The sequence below is a fragment of the Melanotaenia boesemani genome, chromosome 4 (assembly GCF_017639745.1).
Source record: "Melanotaenia boesemani isolate fMelBoe1 chromosome 4, fMelBoe1.pri, whole genome shotgun sequence".
NCBI classification, from domain to species: domain Eukaryota; kingdom Metazoa; phylum Chordata; class Actinopteri; order Atheriniformes; family Melanotaeniidae; genus Melanotaenia; species Melanotaenia boesemani.
Window position 1 is genome coordinate 28594287 of NC_055685.1, and position 17889 is coordinate 28612175.

Consider the following 17889-nt stretch of genomic DNA (forward strand, 5'->3'; position numbering starts at 1 on the left):
AATGAAGACTCCAGTGATGAAGAAGGGGAAATTAATTTCAGGTATAGGAGATGGATAGTCAGCATATGAGAAAAGTTGAGAAAAGAAATATGGGAGAAATACATTGACAGAAAAAAATCATTTTAAAGTAAGATATATGATTCAAGTGGCATGGGAAAAAGAATGTATGATTTCTCTTAATCAAATAAACAATTTTTTTCAACAATTTGACTCATTTTTACATTTTCACAGAAAAACATTGAGAATACAACTGATAAAAGTTGAAGATGTACTTTTTTTTTTTTGCTTCCTGTTTAAGTGGCTAATTCTTGAAGCCTTTCAACCAGCTACTAGGTTCGATGGTAAAATCTTACAAAAATCTGTTTTAACAGTTCAACCAAATATTGTACTTTTTGCATTTTTATCTTTGTTGTCACCATAAAGACATTTCTGTTAGATTCATTTGGTTTTCACAAGGGCAGGTAGTGTGTAGTCTGGTGTCTAGACATTGTCAAATTTAATATACATTACAAGAATTAAACTTCCAGAAAAATACAAATCAAGAAAATGACCTGAACCCCAACCAGCTAGGTCATTTTCTTATACATCTATACATCAGTAACAACATCACTTCTGCAGGGTCTGTTTAACTGTCTTTCTCTCCTTTATCGCTCCCTCTCTCTCCCTTTTTTCCTTTGGTGTCCTCCCCACTACCCCTTTAGCCAAGTGTTTATCAGTGTTAAAAAGAACAAAACAATAAGAACAAAACCTAAATAGTTTTTGATACTAAAAATGTGTACAACTCTTCACACTAGAAAGGTAAAACCATTCACATGCCAGACAAGACTGTAATAGGATAGGTCAATTCTTTAACTTTATTTGTGGACTGAAATCGGTTTTGATTCATGTGATCCTATCTCCTTGGTTAACATGACAGCACTGAGGTCCAACTGGACTCACAGCAGACTGACTACCACTTAGTTATGATGTCTCATCTTGTTTGAATTCTTGCTTATGTTGTTCTTCCTCTCAGATGTAAGTCGCTTTGGATAAAAGCGTTTGCTAGATTACTGTAGATTAAAATGACTGTAGAATAGAACATTGAAATGCACCGACGTACCCTATGTTTACATGGTATTGGCTGACTTAGTGAATGTAGGTCTGGTGCTAACCTTGCTAATAGGATTTTTTATATTTTTTTTTATAAATGTACAGTTGTAGTCTATTATATTAGGCAATAGGGGGCAGGGGTGGGTCTGGAACATTTTTAAGAGGGGACCAGGCAGGGGCACAGACTAGGTAAACAGTGGCAGAAATGACACTTTAATTTTTTTTTTTTTAATCTAGATTTTAGTAAATAATGAAGTGAGTATTACAACTAATATGGTAATCTAATGTAAAAAAAAAATTGTATAAACAGTCTTATATTTTTTCATCAACAATTTCTTCCATAGGATGATCCTGAACTGTATAACTTTAATCACTGCTGCATAATAAGCAAAGTTTTTCAATGTTTCTTCAGCATTCTTGGCTCCTTATCCTGTTGCCACAAATGATAGTTTTATGGCTTTTACATTCTCTTCATAAGATGTACACAGTTTTTACAGACCAACATTAACACTCATGTAGGCAACTGCAAGATGATGCTGTATAAATGCTGCATTAAGATCAAGAACATGGTAGTGTTGATGTAAAACAACATAATAGAACATTACATAGAAGTACATTGCATGTTAACACTTGATGTGTACCTAGGGAAACATCAGTTTAGACTGAATACTTGGTACAATTCAACTGTCTGTTTTCTAGGGTGACACCTAAGATGGCCAGTGTCCCTCCAGGGCCACCCCTCTGGTTTCATCCTTGGTGGGGGCATCAGAATCACAGACAGAAAACCATTATAATGACTTTATCTGTATTCAAAACAAACCAACTAAAAAGATAAAAAGCCTACACATAATTATAAGAAAAGATTCAGAACTAGTAGCATCCATATCTTTCCTTTAATTATACTTGTTTATACATTTTTTAGTCATACCCTCAACTACATGGTCCCATGTACACAGATAGACAGACACATCCTATCACATCTATTCGTGCAACACATTAAGAATTTCAGTTTCTTACATGCTAACATATTTGTGTTCTCCTTCAACAACATTCAACAAGTTTATGTAAAAAAAACAAACAAAAAAACAAACAAACAAAAAAACCTACTACACAATGTATTCAGTTTTATAGAAAATACATTACATCCTAAACATAACAGAGTAGTTATTCACAATACTAACATGAAAATGAAAAGTGCTTTTACAGTAACATTTGAGTTGTAAAAAATATGTATTTACATGATAGTGGTTGCTGTGTTCAGTCTCACTGATAAGAGTCAGAAGTACAAAGGTTGAAATGCTCAGGCTGCTTATACTACACATAAGCTGAGTTTTCAGTCGCTTCTCTTTTTCTTTCTTTCAACAATCCCAGTTTGTAAAGTTTTTCTCTTTTGAGCTGCAAACATTTTCTCACAAACTTTACTCTCCCACTTTCTCCCACATTAAAAATACTGAGGTATGATATTTGCTTTCACAGGAAATGGCCTCACATTCTTCAGATTTTTTCTAAATCCAAACCAGATTCAGGTAGCAGGTGGACATTGGTGGGAGGGGGTGAGGTCTAGCAGACAGTATGGTGGGGTGGCGAGAGGCTGTCCGGGGTTTCAGTTGGAGACAAATCTGACCTGGAGCTTTTAAACATTGATGAGATGTGGAAGGCCTGGGGAAAAAACACAAATGCACACCCAATATGAGGCTTAAGCAGACACTGACATGTGGACATGCTCTGATGCACAAAAACAATCAGCAAGGTATACTCACCACCCAGTAGGCAGTGAGAGCTCCCTGTATGTAGCCTGTTAACACATCGGATGGGTGGTGCCTGTAATCTGAGATGCGGGTCAGACCGGTGTAGATTGCCAGCAGGACCAGAAAAAACTGCAGCACCGGTTTCAGAAGCCGAGCCCCACGCCATGTCAACCGGGCCTGCAAGTAAAACTATAAAGAAAGATGCTTTTTAATGCACGGGTCAACACAATGACTGATCATCAAGATCGTCTCCCTGGAGCTTGAAATAGTGATGACAGTCACCGTCCATTCTCTGTTTAAATTTTCATTTAGGTCAAATGATGACAAACACTGAAAACTACTCATGTCAACATTATCTTGAATTTGTCACCCATCTCTCCTGCTGTTTTCCTCTAGATTCATGCTCCTGTATCGGCAGAGCTGTTTATTACTTCCAATAAAATGACCCTTGATGACACACAACTAAAAAGAAAATCATAGCACATGAGAAAATAAGTGTGTAAGCAGTAGCATGTAGATATCGTGTAACTCTAATCATGTATTTAGTAGCATGCAGAGCTAAAAAAGTACTTTTTAATGTAATCCTAACTATGTACATGTAATAGGAGATGTAGAACATTAACATTCTGATGAATTAAATTGTAAGCTTCATTTAAGGGGGCAGAACAAAAAACATAGTAATTGCACATTTTTTTAACTTCCTATAATGAGATTGGTTGACCACTGCCACTTCAAAGGTCTTTTGCATGCTGCTGCTCTCCTTTGATGAAACTCCGATTTCTCTAACTGATGCATCGTCTGATGGAATATAATAGAGTAGAAATTATGTTCTGTGGTTTCTGCTGTTTTAAGTGTAAAATTACCCCCTGAGATAAAGTTAAAAGTGACATAATGTAGTTTTTCTGCTCAAACCAAGCACAGCCTCTTTCTGACTAAATGGAAGGAGAAATTGTCTTTGAACATGTTTTTCTGTCATTAACTGAGCAGAAAGGAAACAGAGAAAGAGAGTCCTGCAGTGGAAGACGGACCTCACTCTCACAGAAAAGTGCTGGTTACAGACAGTTGCCACAAGGTGCTTAAAAAGTTAATACAGCCAAAGCACTTTGACAATGACTAAAATCTAAGTTGTTAAACCGACTGCAGTGTCTGATTGCAACAATCAATTCTTCTTCTGCCAAAAGCCACAGAGGAGCAAGATTGATTTGAAATTGTGCCTAATCGGTCTGTCACTTTCGTCTCTCATTTAAAGGAAAACATAAAAAAACACATGTGGCAACGTGTAGCAAAACCTTCAGCTTGTGCTTCTTGAAATGGCCTTTTGTGCGCTTTCCAAACTAAATCAGTCTTGTTAAGACTTTTACTGATTAATGTGGGGTCACATTTTGTCATGAGGATGCATAACAGGATTTCATTTGATGGCTCTTTTACAACAGTCATATCTGTGCAGGTGTGGGTGCAGTAAAACATCACCCATGACCTGCTAAATGTTACTAGAGACCTTCCAGACAGGCTACAAGCAGGAATTCTAGCACTGATTATATAACTGTCATTTCTTAATTGGATTGCTGAGTCAGAGGAAATGACTACTTAAACACGTCCATTTGGTTTGTAGACATCAGATATATTAATCTTCACAGTGCTAGGAAAATTCTTAGAGTAGCTCATAACTGTTGTGTGTTGGAACAAGGTCTGAGGTTTATGCAGTTTTGATGTTTGCATCACTTGACCTTTACAATGATTGTGTGCACACAATCGACCCGGCAATCTAATTAAAGGCTGAGATGTGTACATATCTTATTTAAATCAAAACCTTTCTATCTAAGCCCTTTTCTCATCAGAAATGGAGGTTAAATGGTAAATAGATTTAATTTATTGAGATCTTTTTGTGTCTTGTTGACCGAAGCCACTTTTGCACTACAAGCCACATGTCACACTTCCTAGTTTATATATACCCATTTTTATCCAATGAAAATTTCTTTGAGAGACCTCAGTACTGGTAATGGTTTGTTGTGTCTACATTTTCAAAATATAAATGGTGTTACAACCTGTTTGTTTTCCTCAGCTTATCTAATAAGAATGTTTGAATTTTTTTCTGTCATTATCTGATCAGAACACAGAGACAGAGGCTCTTTTATAACTGAAGTGTTGTCATAGAAGTAAAAGGTCCAGCAGGAAAACTTATGACATTCCTCTCCCTAGCAACACTCTTCATCTCCTCCTGAGAATCCTGAGGCATACCCAGGCTAGCATTCTCAGTCTGCCACAGGGTCTCTTTCCAGTGGATTTAATGCCTCCAAAAATATTGAAAGGAAGTTGTCCATGAACCATTCTAATTCAAAGCTCAAAACACCTTAACTGACTCTATTCAGTATGGAGCAGAAGCAGCAGTTTGACTCCGAGGTCCCCACCAAGATGTACAAACTCCTCATTCCATTTCCATGGCTGAACCCAGCCACCATCTGAAGTAAATTCATTGTAGCCACCTTTGTCTGTGATCTAATTCTGTCGGTCACTACCCAAATCTTGTGTGCACAGATGAAGATTGGAATGAAGATAAACCAGGAAATTGAAAGCTTTGCCTTTCATCAAAGCTCCCTCTTTTCCACAATGCACTGATGCAACAGATGCAACAGACTCATTATTTCTGACAAAGGGCCAATCTCTCCATCCATCTCAGTCTACCACTCCTACCATGAACAATCTCCAAAAGACTCTCATCCCAGCTACCTCAGAATCAGCTGTGAACCGCTCCAATGCACACTGGCTTAAATGGGCCAACAGAGCTACGCCATGTGCCTGAGCAGAAACACTGTCCTCTCCTTGATTACTCCTCAAGGTCCTGTCCATGAGCACCACCAACAGGATCGGTGACAAGGGACAACTTAAAAGGCAAGGTTAGGGTTAACCCTAACCCTAACACTAACCATAAATAAGACCATCTTTGTTCCAAGTTAGCAAACATAGCTCTGTCTTTGGTTGTTCTGGGACCTAATACCCTGCAACACTGACTCTGGTAACCTGTATTCCTACATGTATTTTTAACTCCTAACCCTAAACATTTGAATGTGAGGGCAAAATAGAAAAATTAAGATTTAATTTGTACAATTTTTGAAGTCTTTTTTTGTTTTGTGTTGTAGACCACGGTAGTTTTCATACATTGAGTCAGGTTGATTTACAGTAACATGAATTTTTAAGAGGGGAGTAAAAACTTCTGTATGTGACTACTTTTACATATTTAGACATTTCCATGTCCAAATGTAGAGCTCCAGAGCTCTATACACACATATGCATACTAAAGCACACACACTTTTACACAATGGAGTTGAGTTGCGAAACAGTAAGGGTGAGGTCACACTCCCCCCACAGTAAAACAAAGCCATCTCTGTTTGTCCCACATCTCCCTTCAGTCCCTCTCCTCTTTTATTCCCTCACTTTTTGCTGCTAACAGGGCTGATGATGAGTTCCTGTGTCATTCTTTCTCTCAAAGAATTTTAGTGTGTGATGGTAATTGGAAATTAGAAAGACAATCAATTATTATTTGCCAGTGTGAGTGTGTGAAAGAGAACATGGATATACTCACCGCTAAATAGAGCATTGTGTACATAGCAAAAGAGGCATGGCCAGAGAAGAAGGACTTCCTACAACAGCAGAGAAATTTGTATTTATATAAGATTTTTTTTTAAAAAATGAAGCACATTACATGATTAAAAATCACAGAAAATTAGCTGCTTCTTCACACACACCTGGCCTCCTCCTCTAATCGGTGGTCTGTCTGGTGACAGGTCACTGCTGCAACATAGGTTCCAGGTGTGCAGTTGAGTGATGCATAGGTGATGCCACACACAGACAGGAAGTGCGGTCTCAGCCGTCCCACACTGAGCTTGGCCATGTTGGTCAAAGACTGGCCAATACAGCAACCAAACAGGAAGCAGCCCAGCTCCTTGTACAGACAGGACACATATAGGTTCCTGACAAAAGCCTTAGAGCTGACGCTTCGGAAGCGTACCCGGTAACACTCCCCGAGGGCGATCTGTAGATAAAGATGTAATCAGAGAAGTCATTACATTCAATTCAGCCTGCTACTGTAAGAATGAGTAAAGATGTGCCAGCTGCTGTAAAGAGTTGATGAAGATGTTGAGTACTCACTGTGAGGCCAGCAATGACGATTCCCCCGGCGATAAGTAATTCATCTGGTATGGCTTCACTGTGCAGATATGGATAAGTGATGCTTGAGTCCCCACATATGAAGCCCCTTCTGTAAGGACTCACAGCCTTCAGCTCACATGCAAAGAAAGGGATAGATGCTGAAAATAGAGGAAGAGGGAGATAAATGAATGTACTTTTTAAAAACAAGCCATAATTTACAGACAATGTTCCTGCTTGTTATTAGGAACTGAAGATAATGCGGAGAAGAAAAGAACAGTAAAACTTGTGTAAAAAAAGTGAGGAAGAATAACAGAAGAGCAAACAACAGCATGTTTTTGTGTCCCTCCTCTTCATGTGATATTCTGTGTTACTCTTCAATGCCAACAAGGACAAAGTCCCATCTGAAACTTTTAGTGCAAACACAAGAGATTTAGTTTCCAAACCAAAGCAACACTGCACAATTTGCTTTGCTGGTCTAAAATATTTTTTACTAAACTCATTAGTGCTAGAAGATCTGTCACTCTGAACCTTTGATAGAGAAAATCAGAACATCATTTTTAATGGAATTACAAATTCTAAAGGCCTACAGATTCCTTTTAGAGCTGAAGGGCAAACAGTATGTCGGACTTAACATTAGAAAAGACCTTTTAGCAGTCTAGAGGGGCTGACTGAGTTGAAGTACAACCATTTGTTTGTTTAAGTCAGCCTTTATTTTTATAAAAAATATGAAGATGTTGCCTGGTGATGGCAACTTGAAAGTCCTGAACTTTTAATCCACACACCAATGCGTGTCAGTGAATCTTTCTTTCTTTCTTTTTTTTTTTTTTTTTGGCCTTTGCATTTAAACATTGACTGAGTTTTAAAAACAAACAAAGTTCTTTTGTCACAGAAAATATTCCTAATCTGCTTGAGATACATTGTTGTTAGTATAACATTTGCTTTAAATACTTTTCTACTCTGTCAGACAACATATTTGTAAGCCCCGGCCCTGAGGCTTGTTTTGCACACTTGAATCATGAATCAGTACCCATCAGATATTGGCATTTCTGGCAGTAGTCACCTGTGTTTAGACAGAAGGTAATTAGAGTCCATGGACTCTTTAGTACGAGGGTCTTGGAACCCACAAATAGATTTCATGTGGTACCAAATATATTAACACTCACTACTGAGTGCTGATGCAGACAACTTGACTCTTCATCCACCAAAACACTAAATACCCTCTTAATTGCAGCTGAAAATAGTAATGTTGGAACAGAAATTCAAAGCTAATCACACAGGGAATTTGACATGGGGGATTTAAGCAAATGAGAAACTGTTAAAAGAGGAATAATTTTACAGGAAAATAAGGTGGGAACCCTGACTTATTCTCTATGCAACAATTAGGAATGTATGGGGTCACAAAACTCCTCCACTGGGATAAAAGTGACAGAGAAGCAAGAGCAGAAAGATCCAATTTCCCAAAGATCCCTCTGAGTGAATACAGGCTGAATCCATAGAGACTCGAAGTAAAAGAGTGTGTTAAGGAAGCTCAACAAAGAACCAGTTTGAACTGCGCATGTGCATGACAGTGTTTCTGTTGATGAGGAAAGGAAGAGGGGGGGCTGTTTGTGACTCCTGCTCAACTCTTCCCAACAAAACAAAGAGTAAATGCTGCAGCAGACCAGAGCCAGAACCAGCCTCACACTGTCTCCGCTTGTTTCTGGATGTCCTACTCTCTCTTTCTCTGTCTGTTTTGCATGCCTGCACACACAGAAGAAAAAGGGTGGAGGGGAGACAGAAGAAAAGAAACAGAGACTTCTTGTGGGACTGCCTCCCTTCTGCACATACCCAATCTGTTGTTGATACAGACTACTTCTCAGTCCAGCTTTTTCCAATTAGCCGCCATTGCATAACTGGTCTCTTGTCTCATATAGGGACCATCTGAGTATGGGTCAACAAATGTGCGTAATGGGCAGGCACACAAATGCACACACAAATGGATTGTATATTTATTTATTTATACCAAATTGAATTCCCCTGGCCCGACTCTACCCTGAGAACTAGAGGTTGTCATGGAAACTGTACAAATCCCTGGGCTATGCACAAACCAGCTGGTACAGAAAGCTCGAGAGTATGCGTGAGCAGAAAGGAGAGGGAATGCACGTACAGCAGACACAGTTAATGGAGAAAGTGAGTTTTTATCAAGCTCTCCAAACTTGGAGTTTCTATGCCAAAGTCCTACAAGCCTGATTATCATGGTTTTAACAGCTGAATGCCTTTGTTGACTAAATAAAAACCGACAAGAGCAGATGAATATCTACTGCAGCAACCGATCATTTCTAAAGAATTTTAAAGGAAAGTACAACTTTTTTTTTTCTTTGTTTTGTTTTGTCAAAAAAAAGGGGGGGTACTTTTTTGACAATTTTAAATTAAAATAGAACTTTGCAACAAGTGCAACGAAATGACATATATAAATAAGCAAATACACAGTATGGAATAGCTAATAATCAATTATTTGTTGTGACAATTTAATCTGCATGAAATAAATCCTCTGACCCCTTCAGCAGCCAAATTACTGAGACTGACATCACCAGGCTCCAAAGTGAGTACTCTATTCATAATTCCATGAACCGACTAATTAAAAAGGAAAAAACGTATTTCATAGGCTGACATTGCCTATATAAAAACAATATACAAGGTTTTATCCGAAATACATAAAAAAAATAGATTACAGAACTGATGCAGCGTCAAAGCCATTTTTCTTCAACTTCTGATTAACAACATGGAAATATTAGTCTAATGAAAGAAAAGGGGGAGAGAGATCAGCTGAGATTACATTTATCTTTTAAAAGAACTAGTAGAGGTTATTTACCTAGGAAGAGGCAGAGGAGGTCTAAGCCGACCAGGAGTTTTCTTTTGGATAACGCAGGACCACTTATTTCTAACAGTTTCTTCCCACTGTCATTCTCCATCCCCATCCCTGCTGCGGCCAGGCTGCTCTTGTTGTCTGTAAGTTTGAGCTGGAGATCCGCGCACGGAACGGGCACACCGGCTCTCTGAGTCCCAAAACTATCAAACATGACGACTGGCTGCGGGTTGAAGCTCAGAATGAAAAACTATTAGGCATCGGAAACTTGGCAGTGAACTCCTCTTGAGTGCCGAACGGGTACTGGAAGTGTACATTCACAGCGTGGCAGCGCATTAAAAACACTCCCGAAGGCACCTGTTGACGTGTTGCTGCGCCGTCAGAGTTACTCGTTTTTACTCATTTTGTGTCAGTGGAGTCCACAAGGCTCGTCTTGACTTGTTGCAGCATATTCGTCACCTTCAAGATATGGGATGTTTGCGAAACACACTGACTGAGATAGGATCTTTCCTGCTGGCTCTACTAAGGATGGGATGGGAGAGTAAGAAATTTCCCAAGTCAGGTGGGACGGAAAGTGCCCAAAGCATCAGACATGTGTCACAGTGACTTTATGGATGGAAGATTTCTCCATCATGACCTGTAAGCTTACGTTTGATGTCGAAAAAGTAGACAAATTGTCTAAAAAGGTTGGCAAAAACATTTAAATAATAAATAAAAAACACAATGTGCCATATTAATGAACAAAACAAAACAACAACAAAAAATAAAAATAAAAACATAAAAAGACTTCTTGGCAGTGGCCTTCTTGAACTCTAAAAAAAGAAAAGAAAAAAAAACTATTTGGTTTTCTGAAGATAACTACATAGATAATTTCATTATTTTAAAATGCCTTTTAACTCAAGATAATTAGATAGTTAACTTGTAATCTCAACCTGTCATTTAAATTTTTTTTTTTTTTTACAAAGTGGACTTATGCAAAAGTCAAAACATTTATATCTAAAATTAATATATGTATTTATTTAATATTTATGTCTAAACTTAGCACAAAAATGAGGAAATTTGTACCAGCAGCAATAGCATTTGCTGTTTCACACTGTGTGGCCAAACAAAAGGTCGCCACCAATTACTGCATGGATGATTATCTTTCAGCTGGTAACAAGTTATTTAACCCCAACTGATACAATGAGTAGCTTCTCTCTCTCTCTCTATATATATATATATATATATAAACTATGTAAAAAGACACATCCTGTGGTCGTGGAAAAGATGTTAGTCTGTTTAAGAAGGGTCAAATCATTGGCATGCACCAAGCAGAGAAAACATAGGAGATAGGAGGAGGATGTAGTTCCTACTGTACAAGCCTGTGGGGGCAGTATTATGATCTGGGGTTGCTGCAGTTGGTCAGGTCTGGGTTCAGCAACATTATGTGACCAAGGAAAGAGGTCAGCCGATACCTGAATATACTGAATGGCTAGATTATTCTATCAATGTAATTTTTCTTCCCTGGTGGCACGGGCATATTTGAAGATGACAATGCCGGGATTCATCAGGCTCAAACTGTGAAAAAGTGGTTCAGGAAGCATGAGACATTTTCACACATAGATTGGCCACCAGACCTGAACCCCACTGAGAACTTTTGGGATGGGCTTAGAGAAGGCTTTGCGAAGTGGTTGGCATCTCCTGTAATCAATACAAGATGTTGGGGAAATATTAATGCAACACTGGATGGGAATAAATGTTGTCACATTGCAGAAGCTTATTGAAACAATGCCACAGTAAATGCAGGCCAAAATCAAAGTTAAAGGCAGTCCAATTAAATTTTAGAGTGTGTCCTTTCGTTTTTTTTTTTGTTTTTTTTTTTTGCAAGGCAGTGTGTTAAACATAGGTATGGGTGCTTCTGTGTAATGAGCAACACAGCTATATATTCTTGGTATTCATTTTTGTTTTGAGATTCAAGTGCTACCGGATTCAGTATCGGATTCTGCTCCAACACATCTGACTCAAATGAGTCATTGTGCAGAACTTCATAGGCCATTGGAGGCATTTATATTTTGAGTCAGGTGTGTTGGGGCAGGGAAATATTGAAATCCTGCAGGACTGTAACTTCATGGGACCAAACTGAATTGCCTGGTTATAAGCTATACCTTGTAAAGGTGATTAGGCTTTCCAACAATGTACAGTATAATACAATATCAACTGGTATTATTAAAGTGGAGAAATAATAGACCAAACACAAAATTTCTTACTTTTCTGCCAAATTTTCGTATCTCAATATAAATATACAGCATTGTCTCATTAGAAAATTTAAATGCATGTTTGCATGTACAGCGCATAGTAGTTTCTCAATCTAGGAATCAAAACTGTGATATTCTGACCTCTGTTCACTGACAATGAGGTATGGTAGTCTTACAAGAACTATAATGAAATAAGAACATAGGTTCATCTTGGATTTGGTATGTCCATGTTTTCTAGCTTTTGTTCTTATTTTATTTTTTACATATAGTTGGCAAGTAGCTTGCTCACAGTGAAAGACATTTAAATATCTGTGATATCAATTATTGCCATTTCTGCTGTAGGGGGCAGCAAAAGCACTGAGAGTAAAGCTTTCTGTTTTCTATTCTGCTGATGGTCAGTAATTTCTATTTGCTTCCATACAATAAGGAAAATAAAATGTCAACAAAGAGAGAGTGAGTACTTGCAACTTGTTACTAAACATGAAGTGAAAAGTGAGACAGTGACTTCCCTGTGAGAAAGCCCAGCGCATCACAATGGTGCTTTTCAGTCAGAAAGGCCAGTCGTCTCAACCACAGAAAATCCAATGTGAAAAATGTGTGTGTGCATGTGTGTGTGTGTCCATGTACATTTGCAAATTGATAGACTTATAATTAATGATTATACACATTTTGTGGGCCGTTAAAATGACGTGGCTCATCTTCAGTTTTCCTCTAGCAATTCATCATTTTCAGTAAGGTACATGAAATACCTTATTTGAATGTATTACTTTCCTCCATGTGACACATTACAGACTCTTGATGAGTAATTCACCCTGCCACTTCCTGTGATTAAAGATTAAAAAAAGCAGATGCCTGGAAAACTTTCTTAACTACCAGCAGAGCTTTGCAGATGTAAGTTTTAACGCAAACAAGCCAAGACAACTTTTTTTAAAATCACATGACACCCATATTTAGCCCTCAAGCATTTGCTGTCTAAAGCGAAAGTATGTCCTACTCTGCTAGTTTTTGTTTCAAGTTGCAGTCTTTTGAATCAAACTTGGAACTTCTCTGAGGGCTATTTTTGCTGTTGTCCTCGTGTTTGTGTTTGGGGATTTAGTTTCATTAAGGGACATATGACATGGGGTTTCTGCCCAGCTGGAGCATATGACCCTTTACAAATACTTGTGATGATAAATTTCTCTTTTTTTCTGTTTCATGCTAACTTCCCCATTTCTGTCACTCCCACACACAAACAGTCCCCTAATCTTTCCCATCATACTGCTACACTTCTCAGTTGTCCTCCCTTGTGTTATTTTTACTACTGAAAAACTTATTCCCCTTCTTTTTAAAGAGCATATGGTCAGATTATGTAATATTGTAAAGGCTGGCCAAATGGGTTTTACAGACCTGGAACAACAGGGTCATGACCCATCCCAGATTTTCTATGATGAATAACAAGAAAACACTCCCCAGAAAACCTTGGTGCTGATGGGGAAACAAGGGGAAAAAACTAAATCAACATCTCAGAGAAAAAAAAATTTGACAAAATGAACAAAAGTTTGTAACCAAATTTAAAAGTTTAGGCTTTTTTTTCCTAGGGGATTGAGATGATGTAAAGCAAAAGGCCCAAACAAGCTCAGGCTGCTGCAGCACCGACTACAGCCATGCAACATGCAGTCATTTTTAACCCTTTAAGGTCCTGCACTAGTGTTCGGTAGAACATTTGTTTCGGTGACTATAATTTATTTTATTTGGAAATTTGTGGAAATACATATGCTTGAGCCACCTCTATCACCTGGTTTGGATATGTAATGCCAAAAGTAAGTGTTGGTTATCTAATTTCTGTTTAAAGCTTTAAATATTCCATTATTGTTACTGTATTATTAACAGTTATCTCAACCATTTGTTAAAAAAATCTTTTTACTATCCAAATGAAAAGAAAAGAAAAAGTAAATAAACAATTTTCTATTGCTTTTTTCTAGTCTAGTAGATGTATTTTTTGTTTATGTTTATGCATTTGTGCAGTTGCATTTAGAAAAGTTTCTAACTGTCCTTAAGATGCTCACAAAAGGCCAACATCTGTGGAGCAACATGTATATGTCAGTTTTTGGATATTTCCCACTTAGCTTGTCTGATCTTGTGAGGATCAGTGGAAGGAATGTGACAAATTGTCCAATTCCAGGGGTGCAGTAATAGCTGGATGAAAGAGAATTAAGGATTTAAGCACTTGCTCACCTAAAATGACTCCATACAAGAAGAACAGATTCATTTAACAAGTTTTCTTCTTGTTTCAGGAACATGGAGAAAAAAAACATACATTCTTTCCAACTTACATGATGTATCAGTCTCAGCAAATTTCATAAACATCCTTACATTAATCACCTCAACTGTCTTCCCCTTTCATCTTTTTATTTCCGAGCCCCCTTGCTTCCCTGCATCTCAGCTGTTCCAGCTCTGCACGCCATGCTCATAGTAATTTTTTATTTTTATTTTAATTGCGTAATTTTGACCAATCACCACTATTACTGACAAGTGACGAACACAAATTATTTTTCTGTGCACAGGTGTCACTGCCAGGCAGACCGATCAACCACACCAACATAATGGATTGTGGTTTTTTTTTTTTATTTACTTTTGACAAGCAGACCAGTTAAGCAACTTTCAGGTATGGACCACCGGGAATTTTCCTGCTTCTTCCGTGGGCCAGTCTGGGCCTGCCGTTACCTAAAAATAATGAAATACTTTCACAGGATCTAAATACAGGCCCATACGCATTTTTCCAATTCATAGTGACGTCATGGAAAACAATTTTTTTTTTTTAAATATTTTCCGTAAATGAGCTTGTTTCTGAATTCCAACATGCCAGCAAAGTGGACCACTCAACCTGTACAGCTCTAACTATTCAAAGGAAAATTGTTGGTGCTGTTTCTTTAGATTTTAGTGCAGCTTTTAATGTGATAGATCACAAAAATTTCTTGGACAAATGCTTAGCTTGTGGTTTTTGTGCAGAGGCTGTCAGGTGGATAGAATATTAATTAAAAGAGCACAGTTAGTTTGTTTCAATGTCAGTTTTTCAGGCTCAAATAAATTATAATGCGAAGTTCCTCAAGACTGCTGCTTAGGTCCTCTCCTCTTCTTAATTTTTATTAATGATTTACATCTGGTGACATCAACAAACTTCAGTTGGTGCAGAATAAAGCTGCACATTTAGCTCATTTAAAGGAAGCATTGATTCTATGCACTAAGCTCTTTCATGGTTAAAAGTTGAAGACAGATCTTGGTCTTATTTTATTTTACAGCTCAGCCTTCAAGTTTATATTACAAAGTTTCCCATGTCAGTATCAGACACATTCACATCCCTATACACGGTCATGTAGAAGTTCCCATCACAGTTTTATACAAGGCCACTTCTTTGTGTTCATTAAAAACATGCACAAGTAAAACAAGTTTAACAAAAAAGAAAAAAAATTAAAAAGTGCTTAAAGAATTTGAATGAAATTCTCATTTAAGAATCTTTTCTACCAAGTTAGTTTTAACTATTATTATAAACCAGATTCGAAGAGGACATGAAATGCATTGATTTTAAAATGCTATTTTTAGTGGGATTTCCTACGTGGATACATAGATTCATTTGGAAATAATCCTCTGCTCTGTCTCTTGTTAGTACATGAGTCTGTATTTTTGGTATTGGCAATTTTATTTATTTATTTTATTTTTTTTTATTTCTTATTCTTTAGGTGTGGAGTGATAGGGAGTATGGAGTGGGTTGGGGTTTTTGAGTTGTGGCTGTTAAATTGTATTATTACTAATTTGTAAGAGGATAATTTCTTGTATTATTGCTTGTATTATATACGTGCACCCCAGGAAGACTAGGGGCTCCTTTATAAAAACAAACAAATAAACAGCATGTATTACAGGCAGTAGATGCTACTTATTGTAAGAGCTCTGACGAAGTCATTATGAAAACTCAGAAAGTTTAAAAGTTTCAGTTTGTGTGTCATTAGTCGCAGAGATCTACTGACAATGAGGCTTCTTTGCTTACAAACTAATAATTTGATGCAACTTCTGCAGCTTTTTCCAGTTTTGAGCTACAGACTGTCATGCATTTAAACTATTCTGCACACTCTGATACTATCTGCAAAAACACCAAAAACATTTTATACAAGACTTGTAGAGATCATCACAAGAATGTGATTGCATTATGATTAGTTTCTGATTGTTGGTGACTGTAACATTAATTTCTATTGTGAATTCAAACCTTTTGCCAAAGAATTTCTTAATTTTGTTGACTCATTCAGTCTCACTCAGTCAGTGCTGGTTTATAGGGGCACACACTACCTTGTGTTGTTATTCAGTTTAAGATCGTCAGTCCAAGAGCTTTGTGGTACTTAGATTTGGGCAAATTTTTTGTTTAATTCTCAGTAACACTTCCCTGTTCTCAAGTTAAACCAAGCAGCTCGGCACACTGTGCACATGATTAACCTCTTGACAGTATTTAGTTTTTCTACTGCTTTCTCTGACTCTGTGCTCTCCACACTGGATTATCATATTAATCTCAGCTCTGATGACTTAGTACTTGTACAATTTATTAGACTTAGTGGCTCCTTTATAGATTAAATGTCCTAAACCTGTGACAGAGCCGAAGGTGAATGATTGTTATCAGGCTCTCAGATGTGGTTGTAGATGCCTTAAGAGAAAACATACATGCATACATTTTGTATTTGCTCCTTCCAATTCAAGATTGCAGAGAGTTGGATATCCAGCTGCCATTAGGCATATTTTACTCTTGTTTCATTTAAAATTTTAATGCTGATTTTCATTCAGATTTCTTTTGTATTTACTAAGTGGCTGTTTATACCAGTACCAAGTTGTACAGCACTTTGATCAACTGAGGCTCTCAACTTAGCTGACAACATGCATCTAATTTCCTAACATACAAATATACTAGAGAAACTCCTTTGTAGCTGTTTTACCTATATACCTATTTTAAAGAAAAGCAACCTTACATATGATAATGTTAATAGTGACAGTATTAACACTATACATCTCTGAACAGTAATGGCCACTTCCTGTGTAATCCCGGACTTCATGCATCAGACATTTCCCATTCAGTAATAACCACAGAGATTCCCTTAACACTGCCAGTAGAGCATTCTTACCAGCTCATCACATGTTATCAAAAGTAGTTTTTGAGTGTGATGACTATAAATTCCAGAGCAAACTGTCATAATGATGGCTCAAGTGTTTATTACCTGGAAAAAGTCCTTATCATTTATTATTCAGTTGCTCTTGAAAGTGGTGAAAATGTCATGATTTACTGCTATTAAAAAGGAAAAGGCCGCAACAGAGAATGTGCATTTGATGTAGCTTTCACAGAGTAAATATCTAGTCCCAGTTATATGTGAATTCATGTCTAATTTTGCAGTTTAAATTTTATCTGCAGTGGTCTTTCCTGCATTAAACTAAAAACTTATCCCACCAAAACAGACCAGGCTGTTTGAGGCTGTTCTGAAGTAGCCTAGATGTTAAAATTATTTTGATTAAACATGACAATGTTTAGTGCAGCTTTTAGAATATTGATGGTTAACTTGTTAGCATGATAGATTGTGTTACACATGCAAATAAGAGAGACATTATTAGTGTTAATGATGTAGGTGTCATTTGTATTAATTTTATTTTCATTGGTCAATGCTGATTTTTTTTTTTTTTTTGTCTGTTTATTTATTTACTTTGTTGCATCCTTTTATTTCCTTTCATGTAGGGCAGACAAAATCATCCACCTAGCCATCCTTGCAACTCATTCCAGGATAATGAGGTTTCATGTGCACAGCACATGTCTGCTGTATTT

At 37.3% G+C, this 17889-nt stretch overlaps 1 protein-coding gene across 2 annotated transcripts; it reads right to left on the reverse strand.

Annotated features, from left to right (window-relative positions):
* Window positions 1-135: 135 nt before the first annotated feature.
* LOC121637874 (phospholipid phosphatase 3-like) lies at window positions 136-17881 on the reverse strand. Of its 2 annotated transcripts, XM_041982211.1 has the most exons (7): window positions 17870-17881; window positions 9835-10185; window positions 6984-7141; window positions 6581-6867; window positions 6418-6475; window positions 2850-3026; window positions 136-2748 (listed from the first exon to the last, which is right to left on the reverse strand). In XM_041982211.1, exons 2-7 carry the CDS (start codon window positions 10040-10042, stop codon window positions 2650-2652), a joined length of 987 nt encoding a protein of 328 aa, XP_041838145.1. In that variant the 5' UTR covers window positions 10043-10185; window positions 17870-17881; the 3' UTR covers window positions 136-2649. The 2 variants fall into 2 exon arrangements, with proteins under 2 accessions (XP_041838145.1, XP_041838144.1); XM_041982210.1 differs by lacking the exon at window positions 17870-17881 and having other exon boundaries at window positions 9835-10318.
* Between the last annotated feature and the right edge of the window lie 8 nt (window positions 17882-17889).

Coding starts and splice junctions, on each gene's coding strand:
- LOC121637874 (XM_041982211.1), bottom strand. CDS start 10,042: ATGTTTGATAGTTTTGGGACTCAGAGAGCCGGTGTGCCCGTTCCGTGC. Junction 6,868..6,983: donor TCGTCATTGCTGGCCTCACA/GTGAGTACTCAA, acceptor CTTTATCTACAG/ATCGCCCTCGGGGAGTGTTA. Junction 2,749..2,849: donor CTCTCACTGCCTACTGGGTG/GTGAGTATACCT, acceptor TTTTTTCCCCAG/GCCTTCCACATCTCATCAAT.